Source organism: Priapulus caudatus, unplaced genomic scaffold (genome assembly GCF_000485595.1).
Source record: "Priapulus caudatus unplaced genomic scaffold, Priapulus_caudatus-5.0.1 Scaffold20, whole genome shotgun sequence".
Lineage (NCBI taxonomy): Eukaryota > Metazoa > Priapulida > Priapulimorpha > Priapulimorphida > Priapulidae > Priapulus > Priapulus caudatus.
The window spans coordinates 213,158-232,936 of record NW_014577081.1 but is presented as its reverse complement, the minus strand read 5'-3'; the positions used below and the strand labels follow the sequence as shown (position 1 = coordinate 232,936).

The window sequence follows — 19,779 nt, the reverse complement described above, 5'->3', positions numbered from 1 at the left end:
GATATGTGGTACCAAGTTAACATTGAACACTACAAGTTTATATGTAACTTAAATAATTGGTAGATTAACTGCATATTAAGTAATAGGTAACTAGCATAATAACTGATAGCTGTGATAGTGTTGACCTTTAAGTTTGTGATGTCTTTCTCTTTATCTTACATAATAAAGAGCTATTAAAAAACCAAGCCTTGTTGTGATAACCTCTGTGCAAAAGATATGTTTGCTTGGTGCCTGTACCACTTACCATGGTGTGGGAAAATCTCTGATTGCACCCAAAACGACAATTGCTTTACCCTAACCAATTTAAAATGTGATATCTGTGTTATAAATACTCACGTATTTAGGTGGAGGAGGATGATGCTCTCTATGGTCTTCTGCCTGATCAACATAAGCATACCTGCCACAAGAATGTGCCGCCATTATTGTATGTGGTGCCTACCACAGAAATGTGCAATAATTGTCCTACTCTTTCCATATTATGAGGGCATGCAGGTTTCTCTTTATGGATCTACTAATCATGGAACAGGTTGTACTCACTTTTCTATGATGAGATTCCTGAGCTGTTTGTCTGTACCCATTCCACATACATCATGCTTCTTTACACTATGTTTGTGTACCTGCCACAAAGACACACAACCCTCACATTACTAAAACGGGGAAAAAAACCGAAATCAACTCCAAGCTCTGCGACATGGCGTAAGCACAAACACAATTATGACCCGTCACATCGAAACAGGTCTTAAGTCACATTTTGGCTGATATGAGTTATGCATTAATTTTAGATTCCTGACTCAGTAAGCTTCATTTTGATACCTCATTCATACCTGTATCATATTTAGTTCTGGATATATGGCCGGATTTGTCCGGACAAACTGGACGATTTCTGAGGCACAGAATTTAAGAAAAATTAATTTAAAAGTGAACAACAAGTTAAGCCAAGCAGATGGTATTGTTCATAAAAGTGCTCTAAAACACATTTTAGGGTTATTATTTACTAATTTCGTCACTGGATCAGAGAGGTAAGGTATTTCTAAACCCATTTTTGACAAAATCTCAAAATTAACAAAAATTCAGTCACTTTACTACTTCATGCACGGCTCAATACTTGGCCATGCGACATAAGACCTGGTTCGATGTGACGGGTGACAATTATGGAAAAAATGGCATTACCTTTGACAGTGAACCATGACTAACACTGCTGCTGCCATCTTCTGGCTGGCACAGTAGTAGTTGGGCAGCAGCTTCAACGTCGCCAGCGGCAACCGAGAGACAGCGATTCACATTGATTTCACCGGCCGAAGGGAACATTTCCATTAGGAGGTGGACATGCTCATGTGTCCAGCTGCTACCTGCTGACGCCCCAGCTGCCGAGTGTGAGTCCTGAGAAAACGCAAACCGTATGTGTGAACTTATAGAATTTAGGTGCGAGTGATACGATCTTGACCTGATGCAGAGATGTCACGTCATCAAAAACTTACTAAAACAGTTTTAATAAAACCTACATAATTTTCTGAACTTGACCTGCAGGGACTGTACAGATGGGGAGAGATACACAAACAACAGAGAATTTATGTAAATGGAATGGCTGCAAAGCAACTAAGACAGCCATGACATTCCAATGTTATGGATATCAACCCAGTTTTAAGGCACAATGGCAAGTACAGACAGCTTCCATGGCACTTTCTGTCGGTGCTATGGTGAAATTCGCATTCTGCCTTCTGCTTGCGCACAGGGTGTGAATACAGGGGAGAGCACACACCTGTGATTTTTCGCAGTCATGGTTCTCCTTGTCGCTGGATGTGCTGATGGTTCTATGTGACAGTGGGGCAGGTAAACTTGAAGGTGTGCCAACACCAAACATATCCTCAAGGCTTGTCACTGAAGTTTCACTCGTGTTTCTTGTCCTTGTGCCACCTACCAGAATGATAGCATAAATACCTCTCACTCACTAACTTGATCTTGTTTTACAAATAATTTTAATGTGTCACACTAAATCTAACACGTTTTTCACCTTTTTTGCAACTGAGCAAAAACATTGCGTGATTGTTTTATTGGTAAGTAGACTATTGTGAATTGTAATGCTAGTAATAAATGCAATATTCTTGTTTCGTGATTCATCAAAATTGTGCACATATGCATGCACGCACACATACCATCAGTTGACTGTTGCCGTTGTTCACTAAGTTTCGTTGCTAGAGAATACACCCATTTGCACACGGCCTCACTGCAAATACAACACACATTAATGATGCCACATCTGAGCAAATCTGTATTTATACATATTACAATTACAAAATTAATAACATTGCAGTATAGTCGCATGTTACAAACTGTTTTGACCCTAGTACTCGACTCTTTGTATGCTATACCAGACGGAAAACTTGAAGATTCAGTACAATCTGCATAGAAAAAGTGCTATGAAACAGCTGTGAGTACATTTTGATGATGTTCTGTTACGAATTTCAGTAATTCAATTAGCACAGAACACAGTACGTAGGCAAGGCAGCACACCCACAAAAATTCACCACATGTTTTGAGACAACAACAAAAATAAAACATGAAAAGTACACACATGAATAAACACATTCATAGATGATTGTACCTTTCTACAGCAGCGAATCCAGAAAAGTGTGCATCCAGCATTTCAACAAACTGGTCAACATCGAAGCTCTCTTCTCCAGAATTGCTAGAGCTGCCCAAGCTCTCCAAGACACAGACTATGTAGTTCAGGATGATGTCATCAATTGTTCTTTATGTGAAAAATGATTGCCAATAAATAAATATAAATAATAGTGAAAAACAACTTTCCCACTGGAAAGGGACAATTATGTAATGACATACCAGGGGTTGAAAAATCACAGAATATATAATGAGTACATGTATGCACTTTACCAATAAGTTTATCCAGAAAATCCAAAACATCATAGATGGAGAGTAGATTTCTTGCAGAGTGACAATCTTTTTCTTAGTTGAAACCTAACTGTACATATATTACTATTATTACTACTATAGGATCGAGTACTATACCAACTGTGCATTTTTACTACTGGGGTTCTACACAGACTTTCAACGCATGTCAGATCTGAAATGCCTTCAAAGCTGAAGTTAATCTAGAACATCACATAAATCCTCCGACATATCTTAATTGCCTAATTTATATCTAGCTGTGATTTTTAATAATTATGTTCCTTTCCTTTTCAACCTTTTCCTGTGCATTAGGTAAAAATAAAGTGCCAAAAATGACATCTGATATTAAATAAAACTTGTTCATGTATCAGGAGGTGATACAACCCTATCACAGGCCCTCCCCAATCTGTTCTTAAATAAAATTCCTTATGAAATTACTGGTGCACTGAGTTACTGAGAACCGAGTTACAGGTTACTGAGAACCCTGATTACTGATAAGCAGCCTGACGAAGGTAAACACCAGCTGTTATTGTAATTACATTATTACATGCATGGGTGAAAAATTAATCATTTGTAAATAGAAATTAGAATACACAAACCCTAATAATGCCAAAGGAATATTCTGACGTAAAAACAGTTGCAACTCTTTCTTGATCAAGGACTCCTCACTCCAAGTACTTGGGGACGTCATCCTAAAATGAAATCAGAGATTATTAGGTACAGAGTGGTTATATGACCGGCAGCCGGCATATACCTGAAGGCTGCCGGACACGGTCTTCAATTTCCTAAATGCCCGGCAGTTTTTAATTTTCAGCGTTATCTCAAGTAAACAAGGGTTAGGGTTAGGGTTAGGAACTGCCGGGCATTTAGGAAATCGAAGACCGTGCCCGGCTGCCGGGCATATAGCCACAGCGTATTAGGTATGTAGGCATATAGTTACAGAATGATGGTTGTACGTATATATCAGCATATAAGCATAATACTCCATGGACATATTGACAGCACGGTTCTCCCCACGAATTTTAGAAAGTATATTGTTTATGGAAGGATAAGGGAGGGCCCGGGAACACAGACTGTAATACACTGCTATTACTTATTTATAAACAGCCAGTTCCTCCAATTTACATTGCCATGTAGTGGGAGTTTTCTGTACGATTTTACATAATTTCTCTGGGTAAATTACATGCTACCGAAGTGCAAGGATGATAATGCAAACATTAGAACATTTGGCTTTGCACAGATAGTTAGTGAGATACCACCAAGGATGCGGTCAGTTGCATATTTGTTCTGTCATGGTATGAAACGAATCAAATGTTGTGGAAATCCGTTACTCACTCACTCTTTCCTACTGCGCTATCTTTCTGCAAGTTTGTGCACAGAGGAATGCATGTAGTGAGAGTGTGTTGCAGCACAGTATTCGAACGACATTTATGTGGAGATTATTAGGCAATATGGAAAACACAAACATTATGACTCCGGTAGTAAATACATAGCGTGTTTATATTGTAATTACCATCGTTTTTATTACTGAAGTGAAAGTGAAACAGCCCGTGTGCCTGTGCTGAAATTGACAGTATTTAACTGTGGTATGTGAGAAGCGATATGGTATGTGGTATGTGAGGTAATTTGTGGCTAGGTTCTGATACATTAGACATAGTCACACATGTCATAACGTCAACATACGCGTTCTTTTGATATATGACCGTTTCTTTTTGTAGCCATTCTGTTATTATTGACGCCACAGGTGAAGCGCCATCGCGTTTGCTTTCTGTTTGAATATTTATTTCCCGGTTTCCGTTGTCAGTCGGAATATAAACTTGCGACAAATACAACATTCGAATTGATCATCTTACTACTTCTAGCTCTAAACAACTTACATGAATGCAATCACTCTAAGTTCCCACTTTACATGAAAAGAAGCAGTTGAAATCAAATGGAAAACAATCAAATAAATCTTTGGTTTTGTGTTGAACCTCGCCTGAGATATGCGCGTTTATTTGATATCTTGGCTACTATGTAAGTTTCACATTACCACATCTTGTTCTAACTCTTTTAAATACAAATAAAATCTCCTTATTTCTAACATAATTATTAAAATGTATTATTTAGATAATGTAACCATGCCAAGTATTGAAGTAATAACGTGACAGCGTGATAAGTGATAGGTATAAGATGGCTGCTTCCATGAGTAACCACGAGAATTCTGTAGTTGAGAATGAATTGTCTGTTTTTATTAGCCTACATCGGCCTCAGCTAGAATCTGCAGGTATTCCGCAAATATATTGGAGTACGCTAATGTTAAAACTAAAAAATGAGGTCAGTAAAGCTGCATCTTGCCTATAAGAAAACGAACTGAAAATCTGCAGTCATCACCCCAGTTATGATTATCAAATATCATTACATACAGTGTATTACATACTCACAGCAGTGGCTGGAGGTACGGCCTCAGTATCTCCAATTTACGCGGCTGGTGGTATGGCAGTCTATTCGCTTTCATACAAAACGAGACAAAGATGATGGCGGATGGTGGCAGATTTCGTGCATTTAGGAAATCGAAGACCGTGCCCGGCTGCCGGGCATATAGCCACAGCGTATTAGGTATGTAGGCATATAGTTACAGAATGATGGTTGTACGTATATATCAGCATATAAGCATAATACTCCATGGACATATTGACAGCACGGTTCTCCCCACGAATTTTAGAAAGTATATTGTTTATGGAAGGATAAGGGAGGGCCCGGGAACACAGACTGTAATACACTGCTATTACTTATTTATAAACAGCCAGTTCCTCCAATTTACATTGCCATGTAGTGGGAGTTTTCTGTACGATTTTACATAATTTCTCTGGGTAAATTACATGCTACCGAAGTGCAAGGATGATAATGCAAACATTAGAACATTTGGCTTTGCACAGATAGTTAGTGAGATACCACCAAGGATGCGGTCAGTTGCATATTTGTTCTGTCATGGTATGAAACGAATCAAATGTTGTGGAAATCCGTTACTCACTCACTCTTTCCTACTGCGCTATCTTTCTGCAAGTTTGTGCACAGAGGAATGCATGTAGTGAGAGTGTGTTGCAGCACAGTATTCGAACGACATTTATGTGGAGATTATTAGGCAATATGGAAAACACAAACATTATGACTCCGGTAGTAAATACATAGCGTGTTTATATTGTAATTACCATCGTTTTTATTACTGAAGTGAAAGTGAAACAGCCCGTGTGCCTGTGCTGAAATTGACAGTATTTAACTGTGGTATGTGAGAAGCGATATGGTATGTGGTATGTGAGGTAATTTGTGGCTAGGTTCTGATACATTAGACATAGTCACACATGTCATAACGTCAACATACGCGTTCTTTTGATATATGACCGTTTCTTTTTGTAGCCATTCTGTTATTATTGACGCCACAGGTGAAGCGCCATCGCGTTTGCTTTCTGTTTGAATATTTATTTCCCGGTTTCCGTTGTCAGTCGGAATATAAACTTGCGACAAATACAACATTCGAATTGATCATCTTACTACTTCTAGCTCTAAACAACTTACATGAATGCAATAACTCTAAGTTCCCACTTTACATGAAAAGAAGCAGTTGAAATCAAATGGAAAACAATCAAATAAATCTTTGGTTTTGTGTTGAACCTCGCCTGAGATATGCGCGTTTATTTGATATCTTGGCTACTATGTAAGTTTCACATTACCACATCTTGTTCTAACTCTTTTAAATACAAATAAAATCTCCTTATTTCTAACATAATTATTAAAATGTATTATTTAGATAATGTAACCATGCCAAGTATTGAAGTAATAACGTGACAGCGTGATAAGTGATAGGTATAAGATGGCTGCTTCCATGAGTAACCACGAGAATTCTGTAGTTGAGAATGAATTGTCTGTTTTTATTAGCCTACATCGGCCTCAGCTAGAATCTGCAGGTATTCCGCAAATATATTGGAGTACGCTAATGTTAAAACTAAAAAATGAGGTCAGTAAAGCTGCATCTTGCCTATAAGAAAACGAACTGAAAATCTGCAGTCATCACCCCAGTTATGATTATCAAATATCATTACATACAGTGTATTACATACTCACAGCAGTGGCTGGAGGTACGGCCTCAGTATCTCCAATTTACGCGGCTGGTGGTATGGCAGTCTATTCGCTTTCATACAAAACGAGACAAAGATGATGGCGGATGGTGGCAGATTTCGAAATAACGCATTGGAAAATAAATTCACGATTTAAGAGTGATGAGCTAGAAAACATTCGGATTCGGTATGAAAATGAACATTATTGTAAATTTTACATCAGAAGATCGCAAATAATTGCTTCAGCCTTCAAACAAACGCCAAAAAGGGGCTTCAACGAACGACGGCTGTCGTACCTCCAGCCACTTCGTAACAATATCAATCTTATCTAGCCATAATCGAGTCACAGGCACTTGGAACGTTTCAATAGTAAAATGATGGTAAATAAGCACGAAATGTATTTACTACCAAAGTCTTAATGATAATGTCTCTCTACTCTTTTTCGCCTATTTAGCTATTATTGCTGTCGTTTGCCGATAATTTCCGGTAAATGCCGTTCAAAAGCTATGCAACACACAAGTATACCGCATGCACGCTGATGTGCCCAAACAACAAGAATAAAGTTGAAAGAGCAGGTGGGCAAGCTTGATCGCAAAATTGGCTCGATGCTTGCTTCGTTTCACGTACACTATCACAGCACAAATACACTAACAGCAGCCTCAATTTTAGTGTCTATGCATAGCTAAATGTTTACTTGTTTGATTTATAACTCTTCCTTTTGCTTGGTACTGCCTACTCAAGCAAGAAATAGCGTACAATGTATTCCTGCGGAAAACTTCCACTCCACCAAAATGTAAATGGGAGGATGTGCCTGTTTATACACGAATAATGACAGCGGATTGCATGCGGGGGTGAGCTGATGCCTGCCTCCGAGCTCTATTTTGAGGCCCGCCAAGCCAAGCTAGCATAATGCACGTGGGCATGACCATGATGTCACACACACTACTACGTTCATTGGCCAAAACAATCGAGTGGCGCGGCTAGGGAGTTTTTGATGATAACCTCCCATTTATATTTTGGTGGAGTGGAAGTTTTCTGCATGAATTCATGACATATATTAGAGGAGAGTAGGCAGTGCCAGATGGCATAGTTATAATTCGAACAAGTGAACATTTAGCTATGCATAGATACAAAAATGGAGGCTGTTGTTTGTGTATTTGTGCTGTGATAGTGTGAAAAAAAAACGTCAAAGCGAACGTCAAGCAAATTTTGCGATCACTCTTTCCCGCCTGCTCTTCATTCTTGTTGTTTGTGTACAGCAGCATGCGTGCGGTGTACTTGTGTGTTGCGGAGGAGTATTTGAATGGCATTTACAGGAAATTATTGGCAATAATAGGCGAAAGAGAGTAGAGAAAAATTAAGACTTTGGTAGTCAATACATTTCGTGTTTATTTATCATCATTTTACTATTGAAAGGTTCCAAGTGCCTGAGATCCATATATCTTTCTGTCTGTCTGTCAGTCCATCCGCCCCTCCGCCTGCCCATCCATCTATCCATTCGTCCCAATTATTCATCATGCATATACATCAGAAATAGATAATAGGGAAGTCATGTAGACAGTATATTAATGGCTAATTTCCACACTATATTATTCATTCTGTTTCTTTGTGTTTAAGGTGCTAGATGCAGGAAGTGCATTCAGTTTACTGGAAGTGCAAGATGAAGAAGGCACTCATATCCATTGGAAGGTGGTCGTCACTATTGATGAAGGGATAAACGTTGGAGATCACCAACAGTAAGCATTTCCATTTTCACTATAAATAAATATTTAATAATGCAAAAATTTACTCTTATTCCTATCTGTGATTATGGTATTACCACGAAGAGTAGCGTAAAGCAGCTTTAAGAATAATACAATGTAATCTTCTTAATTAATACATTATGGAATACATACATGTTGTACATTATGTGGCATGTGCTATAACTGGTTTGTTACACCAGAATGTATATATAGTATAATCTAACATTTTAGATAGAAAACAGAACAACACAGAGTTGTGTTTAGCCAATATGTATTAACCAACCACAAGCACGCAACAGACCAACCCTGGCTACTGACTTACAATCAACTGCCACGACTGTCTCACGAATAAAGTATTTATCCCTCAGTATCCCCAAAGTGTTGCCCCCACATATCTCCCTGAACCGTCTCTCTGTTCCTAGATCTCGTCTCTCTCTACCGATTAACAAATAACTCAAAATGCTGAAATAAGTCTCTGCTACAAACATTTATATGCCTGCTCGGCTACCAATTTATTACTAAATATAAGCAAGTCTCGGAAAATCACTACACTGTGCAACTATTCACAATCAAACTAGTTTTCTAGCAGCCTAACATCTCAAAACTACACATGTGAAACATATGCTATAGTGCATCTCGTATATTATGCAATACTTCCTGCAATGCATGATCATTTCTTGGAGCGACACGAAGAAGAGAGTAAAATGCAAGATAAATGCCAGGTTCACATTTTCAGTATTTACCTAGTGGACCATGCGTGGACATACACGGTGCGTGATGCGAGACAGCATCTGCAGCAGATACCAGGGCTGCTTGAGAGGATGGCTGCTCTCTTTGATATTGATGCCGACAGCTTAACTCACGATGAGCTGGTTGAGATCACTCTGAATGAGATGTGGCGATACAACCAGACTTACCGGCTTGGAAACATTGATGCGGTACCTATCCATACATTAGACTTTTGTAAATCTGACAACTGTCGCCCCTCTAATACTTCAACACTACTCCAAACTTGCCACTTCCTGAATTGCATACTTTGATGTGTGTAGACGATTTGTCATAGCCAATGGTACACTCTAGTTGTATAAATATTTAAAAAGTAAATAGACTCCATGTTTATCGTACACATGTCAATCCATTCTTTTAGTCGGCAGAAGAGAAACTTCCTGTATGGTACATACTGGATGAATTTGGTTCACGTATCATGCACAGCAGTGATCCAAGCTTCAGAGCTGTTCCTTTCTTCAACATACCATCACAGATGTCATTCACTGTCATCTGGCCGATGAAAGACCTGAATCATGGAGGTGATTGGAACTCTGCATGGATAATTATTGTTCCATGTCTGCTTTGTTCTTACTTCGAATTTGTCCTATTATGTTTGGCTGGTATCAGTAAAGCTTTTTGTTATTTTTGAGTGGTATTTAGAGGAGCGAGGCGTGTAAGTAAAAAAAAGTGTTCTTTTGACACAGATGAGGTTACAAGGAGTTACGTTGAGAATGAAAGTGATGATCAAATTAGGGCAGTCAGAATGTTGCCGTGGGAACCATCGGACTTCACATATATTGACTCAAAACAGCTTGAGCCTCCTGAATCTTTCTTTGCGGTAATTACTTCATATGTGTCTATTTATTATATTGCTAAGCTCTCGCTGCTGACTGTTGTAAAATATTTAGCAAATTATTCTAATTTCAAATTCTGCTGAGGTAAATTAAGTAGACATACAGTGAGTATACATCCAAAAACCCTAACTGCTTGGGGATTGGGTCGGTCCAGATTTTCGGATTTCCCGGATTCTTGGGCAGTACTTCAAATTTAAGGAGGAATAAAGAAGATATGAACAGGTAAATTTTGATAGTTTATTCATTAGCAAATACAGCATGCTTCATTTATAAAAACGACCCGTTTTAAAGTAAAATAAAGTCGACACTAATTTGGGTTTTCGAAAAGTCCGGATTCTCGGATGGTCCAGATTTCTGGCATCCGGATTTTTAGACTTCTACTGTACTATTTTGTAGGCAAGTCGAGAAAATGAAACTCTTCCATGTGAGGACAGACTTGACAAGTTTTCAGCAGTGCCACCTAGTGACTCAAAATATAAAGTTTTCTCAAATTATAGTTATGTCAATGACTTTCTAAATCACCCACGATTCGAAATTGTTCACAACAAAGATGAAGCTGACATCCTCTGGGTCAGAGAACACTTTAAAGATTACAAGTAGGTACCAAACATTTTCTTGTAACAAATTACTAATTATATACAGGTAAAAGTTGCATGCACTATCTATGTAGGTGTCATATAGTTATATAAAGTATACGTCAGTGAAGTAAACCAAATAGCACACACAGTGTGCATATCTGAGGCATACACCATTCGTTTGCTGTATGGAACATTGATGATTGCAACCCGATCCCAATCTCACTCAGAACATTTAGCGAAGAGTCTCCAACCAAGTTCATCAACCAGTTCCCATACGAGAGCGTACTTACCATCAAGGATCTGCTGGCAATCGTCTGCCGTCGAGTGGCGCGTGCCTGCGAGGCTGGAACTGATACTGACATGCTTGAGACGCGACCGGCCTGGCTGCCAACCACATACAACCTCGTCACAGAATTGCCCCAGTTCATCTCCTACTTTCAACAGAGAGAGGCAAAGTAAGATCGACATTTCAAACTTTGCGGCAGTGCACCATCGCGAAGTCTAACGATAGCAGTGAATGTTTTTGAGTGCGGGTTTCTACATGGCTACGCGCGCTTCTTGGTACAGTTATCATGATCAAGCGCATTAATTTGGTTCTCTATGCTATGTGTTTGCTTTACTTGCAGGGGACTCGATAACCACTGGATATGCAAACCATGGAATCTGGCGCGAGGTCTCGACATGTATATCACAAACAACATCAACTGTTTAGTCAGACTGCCTGACACGGGGCCCAAGGTCTGCTCCAGCGTGCTGTATAAAAGCCTAACGTCCTCTAACACTGACGATTCTCATTCATTTGCACAACGAAGGGCCTGTTTGTTTGGTCGGATCCACGGATCTGCTGATCGAACCCTAACCCAAACAAACACAAACTCACTTTCAACGGTTCACGTTTTGCTGTGACCTATCACGGGATGGTTCATAACAATGAACAATCTGTGATTGGCTGAGGTGCGGGCCGCCATGTTGTATCCCCTTCGAATCTATCTCGCTAGCAGTGTCGGGTTCGGTGGATTGAGATCCGTGGATCCGACCAAACAAACAGTCAGATCCACGGATCCAGTGGATAGAGATCCATGGATCCGACCAAACAAACATGTCCGAAGTTTCACACTGCGCCATCCTGTCACCTGTAGTGCAAAACTTATCTCTTTATTTGGTATGATTGACAGGCAGGGTTAGTCAATTATTGTTACGATGAGACTTTTTAAAAGCTGCTTTTGGCAACAAATTGTTGCGAAGTCCACAATCTGGCATGCGCGTGACAAACCTGTATAAACTGGTCTCGCTTAATTGATCTAGCATCAATATCCGAATGGTTATCTCGCTCAGCCAGGTTGGATAATAGTGATTGATGAGAGATTTCTGCTTCAGATTGCGTGCAAGTACATTGAGGATCCGGTGCTGTTCGTCCGGGAAGATGTCGGACCTGTGAAGTTTGACATGCGGTTTATCGTCCTGCTGAGTTGTGTGCGCCCAATGAAAGTTTGCATCTACCAGCACTTCTGGCTACGATTTGCCAACAAGTGAGTGTGGCGATGCCGACAAATGCTAGGGTAAAGCGTCACTCGGAAATGGCACACATGACAGTGTCATGTGTAAACGGGTAGATGATTGCACAAACCAGGTGGCTCTACAATAAGAGAAGCTTGACAGGATCACTGGTGTTCAATAAACTGCACTGTTTGAGACCTCAAATATGTGTGTGTATGTCCGTGTGTGTTAGAAGCTTGACAGGATCACTGGTGTTCAATAAACTGCACTGTTTGTGACCTCAAATATGTGTGTGTATGTCCGTGTGTGTACCCATACTTACATACTTACTTAGGGTCATTATATAAGTACTTGAGTAATGTCACTTGAGGTGCAGGCTTGTATTCTTGGCTCTTATGCATCAGTTTTTTTTATTGCAGGGCATTTTCCCTTGATGCCCTAGATGACTATGAGAAACATTTCACGGTGATGAACTACAGGGATGATGGAGACTGGAAACAAGTACGTACATTTCTGTTCAGAGCAACATCTATCTCACACGTTCAAGAGCAGGTAGATGGTAGTGTGTGTACATGCGTGCGTGCACACCTATCTAAGTTAAACTAAATCATTTCTATCATGTAGTTAAGTAGTGTACATGTTACTGTGTAACAAAAGAACAATTTTATTGAATCCGCTACAATTATAATAGAGAGTCTAGAATTAAAATGTGAGTGCATACACTATATGCTTGTCATAATTCATCTCGGTTTTAGATGTACTGCGATGAATTTGCCAGTCAGTTTGAGCAGCAGTACCCAATCCAACAATGGAGCAATGTGATGGTAAGTAACTGCCTTATTGAGCTAATGTATATGATGACAGAAAGGCACCAATCCTTTCTGTGAGATGGCAACAGTAAGCCGACTTGTTATCTATCAGTGACAATAATCTCCATAATCAATAATACAATTGGCAGCTTCTTGGTCTGTTGGGCTGGGTGTGGTCTTCCTATGTCGACCAGCACATTATTTACTGTCGCATATAAGCTTTTAGGATTTTTTCTGACCGAAGTGTATGTGATTTTCATTGTACGTAAGCATATCTGTTTAATAAAAGAGATGTCTCTCTATGCTCATGATGAAAATAATCACAAAAAATTAATCGCTAATTGCGTGACCGCAAAAATTGTAAATTTATATGAAAAAAAATGTTTTTTTCACATTTCTCACAATCTCAGGTAAACGATTTCTGGAATTAAAAAAAAATGTTTTTGGAGTAAAAGATCTTGTAATGCCCTTTATAGAGGTACCTGTCCGTAACCCTGACTGTATCCTTAAGTGCTGTTATTACTCACTAACTGACTTTGTAAAAATGTAAACTTTGCACGTTTTAGGCAGACATTCTCTCTGTGATCAAATCAGCAATCGAGTGTGCGATGATGGCTGCGCCCCCTGCTGGCATTGCTCACTCGCCACAGTCCCGTGCAATGTATGGTGTCGACATGATGCTTGCCTGGAAGAAGAATGCCAGAGGTGAGTACCGCCAGGGCCGGACTGGTGATCGGGAGCACCGGGAGTTTTCCCGGTGGCCTGGCCTGCTAAGCGGCTTGCCCCTCAAAGAATTTAAAAAAGCAAAAAATCTGGGGCCTGCAGGCCATATATATATATATATTAAATCTGCGGCCTGCAGCCCATATCTATATGGCCTGCAGGCCATAAGCCCTATTATTATAGGTGGGGCCGGAGCTAAAATTCACCAGAATGCATGGAATGAAGTCTTTGTAACAAAAATTTCTTGGTGGGGTCCCGGGACCCCCAAGCCCCCCTGCTTAAAAAGTAGCCTGACTGGGGCTATATTTCGCGCTATATTTCCCGGCCTGAATGATTTTCCCAGTCAAGCCCTGAGTACCGCTGACTTACTCCTCAAGTGATCATTCGTATGTCACCGAGTTTCATGTGCGCCGTGCACAATTATCATAGTTTTACCAGAAGAAATGCTCGGATTTACGATGTGAGGTGCTGATGCAGTTATCTTTATGTTTCGTAACACTATACAGAACGTCGTAGCCAATTTTACAGTTATACATCAGCATTCAATTTCGTACTAATTTCCTAATCCATAGATTTTTGCTTCTGGCTCGGTACCAAATGACCTACTGATGCAATCAACTCGATCTGATTCTAACTGACCTAACTCCGACCCTGGGCAGTGACCTTAATCCAATTCAACCAGATTAGTAGAAAATCTCTGTGTGTGTGTGCGTGCATGTGTGCGTGCAAACACCAGAAAACTTATACATCTAAACTTGATAACAAGAACCAATGGTGCTATATTTGCAATATTTTGCAAATATATTGCAAGCCGTGGTATATTTGGAGATATTAACTACAATTTTCCTCAGCATCTCGCGGCGTTATTAATTTATGCTGAAATATTTCAACTATCAACATCCTAGACACTTGAAGGTTATAGACCTCACGGATTTATTACTTTCAGCAGTTACTTATCCACATTGATTAGTGTGACTTACATAGTTAATTCAACTTACTTTTACTTGTGCTTCAGGGGATAAGTACATTCAGCCAATGCTGTGTGAATTCAACTACACACCAGACTGCGCCAGAGCTTGCACCTACTACAGCAATTTCTTCAACGACGTTTTTAGCACTCTTTTTCTAGACGATATTACAGGTCGACCTGTAATCCAACTATAGTGTCAGCTATGTAGTCAATGCAATATATTTTACACGAGGAAAATATAGGAGGAGTATATATCTATAACGCGTGCTTTGTTACATATTTCAGTCATGGTCTGAAAAATCCAACGTGAATGATTTGAAGGTTTTGTACATGCGGATAGATGAGAAACTCATCAAGATTGTATATCGAAACCATGCTTTAATTTCTGTTCTTGTGCATGATCAGGTGCGTTTTAATGTCCACGGTGTATAACTCACTGAATACTAATAAAGGAGGAATAAATTTGTAAATCCAGTTCTCTTTCATTATTTAGCAAATTTTCTGCTCTGTCTGTTCTACGCGAACAAATGTCATCCTAAATTCATGTACAAATATCGGAAGCCATATATATCAGGGTCATATTTGTCATTATTCACCCCTGATATATATCTATCGCTTCAAATATCAGATCGTATGTTGTGAAATGATATATCGTCCTGCCATCTATCGGGAAAAATATGCTGCCACGAACATTATCTGCTTTGTGTCTGGTATCCACACATTGTAGTGCGCGCACTCGCCAAGCACGCCCAGATCGATGTACGCATATTACAAACGCACATACATTCATATTATAAATAAATCAAGCTTTATTGTTATTTAAAGTGAAGACAAACAAATGACAAATCTTAAAATTGTCAACTCAATACATGATTAAATAGTTATAAAGTTTATGGTCGCTATTAGTGGTTATCATTGCAGTTATCATATTTACACTGGTGAAATTGTAATTAGGAATATAGACGTATAAACACTTACGCATTATGTATGAATTAAACATTACAAAACCATCAACATTATTTAGTTTTTGTGGTTCACATCTTGTCCTATATACATTCAGAGCAATATCACGTAACCATGGTCATTCTGTTATCCATGTTTAGTCTGTCATTAACTAGGTCCTGAAGAAGTGTCCATTTAGCACTAGAGGGCTAAGAGGTAGAAGTTCGCTGGGAAGTGGTTGGCGTGCCATGCCACCCGGCCTGTAGTATGTCGAGCTTGGAAGCTGTGGCAATCCAATTGTCTGCAGCCGCATCTTTCCACCTGGTCCCATATGGTCCAACTGAGGATTCGAGTTTTGCAACGCCACCACTTCCATTACTTCCGAGACGCCTTGCCTGCTGTGACGTACTGATGGTAGTGTCCGTGGTTCGCCCAGCTGGGTAGATGACAAGTTCTGCTCCGGTTTGTATGTGCCATCAGGACTGCACTGAGACTGCGTCAGTCCTGTAGATGGCGACTTCGCTGACGCGGATGGCTGATGCTTATCCTTACGAAACTTCGACATGGTCCCCTTGTGTTGACCTCGATTTCTCTTGTTTGCAAACCAAGACTTGACCTACACAACGACAAACTGCTGAATTAATGCTAGTTCAAAAATTTGAAACAGAGAAAACCAAGAGATACGTATTGCTTCAGATAATTAAAACAAGAATAAAATATAATAAAATATAATAAATTCTCAAATAATGGCGATCATTAATATTATACCTGAGTCACCTAAATTATGGTATATAGAGCAAATAGATGCTTATATAATATGTAGAAATCTCTCTACCCCCCCCCCCTTTATCTTTCTCTATATATATATATATACTACACACGCGTGTACGTGAGCGCGCAGACACACAAACACACACACACACACACACACACACACACACACACCTGTGTTTGAGTGATGCCGGCAGCGGCTGCCAGCAGGGTGCGCTCCTTCTTGCTGGGATAAGGATGGTCCCTGTTGCGGGCGAACCACGTCTCCATGACCCGCGTGGCTGCGGGGCAGAGGTTCCGCCGGCGTCGCAGGATGCTCTGCGCCACCGTACTGTCACTCATCACACGCAGACGCTCCACGATCTTGTCGATCAGCTCCTGTCTCTTACTACATTACACCAAAAGCAAAGATGTATTAGAAATGAAGGGGAAGCAACGATGTGACGGTGATGACGTTCTATCGATCCTGAGATAAAATTGTGATCGCGAAAACGCGTCATCTTTAATTTAGGTTTGGTTAAGCAACGTGCGATTTTGATATTAAACTATGATAACATCGTTTGATTTGCATTCAATAGAAGCATGTACACATGGTAGAATTTGAGCCACTTCTTTATGATAAAAGTGACAGTACGTCGCATATACCAGTATTTTCCCGGTAATTCTCACCTATTGTAATAACTGTGAATGGCAACTTCGGAACCGGTAATTTGAGAATCTCGGACCAGAGCCATGAATCTGTTTTTCTCCAGCGTGGCCACCTGCTTGCTGTAGAACTCTTGTAGAACTGTGAGCAGATCGCTGGAAGATGTCGCAGCACCTTCCTTGAACATCGTGCACAAGTTCATGTCCTCGTCGATGACCTTCTGACTCAAGCCTAGAAAAATAACAACAGTACTATACTACTATGCAGCTCTAGCGATTTTGTGACATATTACAAGTACACGCTAAAAACAGCAGCTCTATAGCGACTTTGTGACATATTACAAGTACACGCTAAAAAACAAATATGGGCGCCTTGCATTAAATAAATTAATATAAACAATTGCATTAAAACAAAATATAAACAGCCCAGTACGACGATCTGCAATCACTGCAATTAAGCGACTAATTAGGCAAATATTCTTGACGCGGAAAACATACCAGGAAAGTAGGATGCTGTCTCTGTAGGAGATGGCTGCTTGTCGTACAGTATATAGGGTAAGGCCACCTCGCTGGGAACGCAGTCCTGTCTCAGAGCGCATCTCAGTTGTAGAAAGCTGCTGTCGTGCATCAAACCAGACGCCGGTGTGGCAAACACGGATGCCATCGCTTGCAATCGGACGGCTGCCAACTAACGAGAAATACGGAATCGAAATTCGGAGACCCTTTCGGCTTTCCGTGACCGGTGGCAACTAAACGCACCGCTGCAGCGACGGGAAATGAATGATGTGGTAGCTAACAACTGAACTGGTACTAGTTATAACCATCGTCTCAGCTGATCGAGTGTTGCTTGTATAATCGCTGTATACATGGTTGTCGGATCCCGCGGAGTGCACTCTTACATTATGGCTCGTTGCTCCCAACTGAAGACCACAAGCCACACTCCGCGTTCACGTGAAAGCAGGCACCCGGTTGCGTCGATTACATTAACAAAGGCGTCGTGATTCGAGCAGGATGCAAACTATACACATTTCCATCGTCACCTCGCTAGGACAATAAGATGAGCTTGCAATCTAAGCTGGTTTGAGATCCGCGGTTACGCTGCAGAACAATGGTTGGTCGCCGCGCAGACACGCTGGCAGAGGAATCCTGCGAAATGCTCAAATGTCACCCGCCGGCACGTCACGTCCGGCAGAACAAAGCTTTGCATTCACACTTCTCACATCTGTTCCGTTTTCTCGCAGCCCTCAACGAGACCAAAAAAATCTACGGCATTTCGCACATTTCTGTTGCAGAATTTACAAACCGTATATGCAACCTTTATGTGTACCGCTTTGATAAGGCATCGTGCGTGATGACAGCACACATGTTGTTCATGTACAGGGTGCGTCAATAGAGGCTCTCCACATGTCGCCTCTTTAGTCACACCCTCGGGAGGCTCTCATGACCATTCCGGGTTGCATCGTGCGAAAACTATGTACACTGACCCATTAACAACAACAGTTGATTATAGTTAATTAAAATACAAGTATATTAATTAATTAATTGGTGGCTTGCCGACAATATTGTGTGTGTGTAAAGACGTTACGAAGCATCTATAGATGTACAGAGGTTCCGTCGACCGACGTCTCACAAACCACAACTCGCCACACGCGATACGACCGAGCTGTGAAGGACAATCGTAATATAACGGGCCTTATCGTAGCTGACATATCGCTCTAATAGACGTAATAATAAACGTAATAATCGCTCTAATAATACATGGCGACGTGTGCCATAGATGAAATGTGCAGTTTAATGTCTATATAGCATTTATCTAATGAATGCAGTAATATTTGACTGAAATTGTACTTTTAAGGTAGAGAGCACATGTCTAACAAAGGTTTACCATGATTTCATCTGTAAAGATACCTATGTGAATCTCTCACTTATAGTAATTAAAGGATGGCTAGTCGCGCATAATTTCTCTGTAGCATAGCTTACTTCATACCACATTTAAAGTTTTGAATTAACTGAATTTTGATTCTGGTGTTAAAATGACCATGTTTGCTGCCATGCAACCTTTATACTTCAACTTATAAAAGTTACAATTGACGTCACATTTCATCCAATCTAATCGCCTACTATTTTATCTCAGTATATATTTCTATTCTGCTTGTTTATTTCAGATATAGACAAGTGGACGATTCTTATATGTGATACATCGTACGCTGGAGCTATTAAGCTCCTAAATGTAAGCTCAGTGTTCCAGATACCGGGTGTGTTGCAGGGCGGAATGGATAATTTTCTGATGGGAGACAAATACTAGTAGTTAACTTTTCAGAAAGTGTGTATAGGACCACTCACTTACACACACACACACACGCACACACGCACACACACACGCACACACGCACGCACGCACGCACGTATACACAAACACACACACAAAGCGAGAGAGAGAGAGAGAGAGAGAGAGAGAGAGAGAGAGAGAGAGAGAAAA

General features: G+C 40.3%; 5 protein-coding genes across 8 annotated transcripts in view; 3 read left to right on the top strand and 2 right to left on the bottom strand.

The window, feature by feature from the left end:
• The window catches only part of LOC106811908 (potassium voltage-gated channel subfamily A member 7-like), an 8,807-nt gene extending 8,622 nt beyond the window's left edge, over nt 1-185 (top strand). For all 3 annotated transcript variants that reach the window (XM_014815666.1, XM_014815673.1, XM_014815651.1), the window contains exon 6: nt 87-185. The gene's annotated coding sequence lies outside the window, so the exon portion shown is untranslated. The remainder of the gene's footprint in view (nt 1-86) is intronic.
• Nucleotides 1-7,032, bottom strand: part of LOC106811971 (CUE domain-containing protein 2-like) — a 27,360-nt gene extending 20,328 nt beyond the window's left edge. The window contains exons 1-8 of the mRNA XM_014815717.1: nt 7,009-7,032; nt 3,507-3,599; nt 2,603-2,749; nt 2,154-2,224; nt 1,760-1,914; nt 1,171-1,380; nt 538-617; nt 337-397 (exon numbers count right to left, since the gene is read on the bottom strand). Coding sequence (XP_014671203.1) covers nt 337-397; nt 538-617; nt 1,171-1,380; nt 1,760-1,914; nt 2,154-2,224; nt 2,603-2,749; nt 3,507-3,598 — 816 coding nt within the window. The 5' untranslated portion in view covers nt 3,599; nt 7,009-7,032. The remainder of the gene's footprint in view (nt 1-336; nt 398-537; nt 618-1,170; nt 1,381-1,759; nt 1,915-2,153; nt 2,225-2,602; nt 2,750-3,506; nt 3,600-7,008) is intronic.
• On the top strand, nt 5,081-15,412 carry LOC106811880 (tubulin--tyrosine ligase-like protein 12). 2 transcript variants are annotated; one of them, XM_014815610.1, is made up of 13 exons: nt 5,081-5,223; nt 8,619-8,737; nt 9,480-9,681; nt 9,891-10,050; nt 10,216-10,349; nt 10,762-10,961; nt 11,171-11,398; nt 11,570-11,681; nt 12,321-12,472; nt 12,860-12,941; nt 13,196-13,264; nt 13,816-13,954; nt 14,988-15,412. In XM_014815610.1, the coding sequence occupies exons 1-13, from the start codon at nt 5,092-5,094 to the stop codon at nt 15,134-15,136; spliced, it is 1,878 nt and encodes a 625-aa protein (XP_014671096.1). In that variant the 5' UTR covers nt 5,081-5,091; the 3' UTR covers nt 15,137-15,412. The 2 variants fall into 2 exon arrangements, with proteins under 2 accessions (XP_014671096.1, XP_014671088.1); XM_014815602.1 differs by lacking the exon at nt 5,081-5,223 and adding an exon at nt 6,755-6,901.
• Nucleotides 15,413-15,727: 315 nt separating this feature from the next.
• LOC106811960 lies at nt 15,728-18,232 on the bottom strand. The gene is made up of 4 exons (XM_014815706.1): nt 17,799-18,232; nt 17,325-17,532; nt 16,830-17,043; nt 15,728-16,500 (listed from the first exon to the last, which is right to left on the bottom strand). The coding sequence occupies exons 1-4, from the start codon at nt 17,962-17,964 to the stop codon at nt 16,057-16,059; spliced, it is 1,032 nt and encodes a 343-aa protein (XP_014671192.1). The 5' UTR covers nt 17,965-18,232; the 3' UTR covers nt 15,728-16,056.
• A 176-nt stretch (nt 18,233-18,408) lies between these two features.
• Nucleotides 18,409-19,779, top strand: part of LOC106811727 (myocilin-like) — a 23,609-nt gene continuing 22,238 nt past the window's right edge. Inside the window, exons 1-2 of the mRNA XM_014815439.1 lie at nt 18,409-18,604; nt 19,466-19,530. Of these exons, the coding sequence (XP_014670925.1) occupies nt 18,409-18,604; nt 19,466-19,530 (261 nt within the window). The remainder of the gene's footprint in view (nt 18,605-19,465; nt 19,531-19,779) is intronic.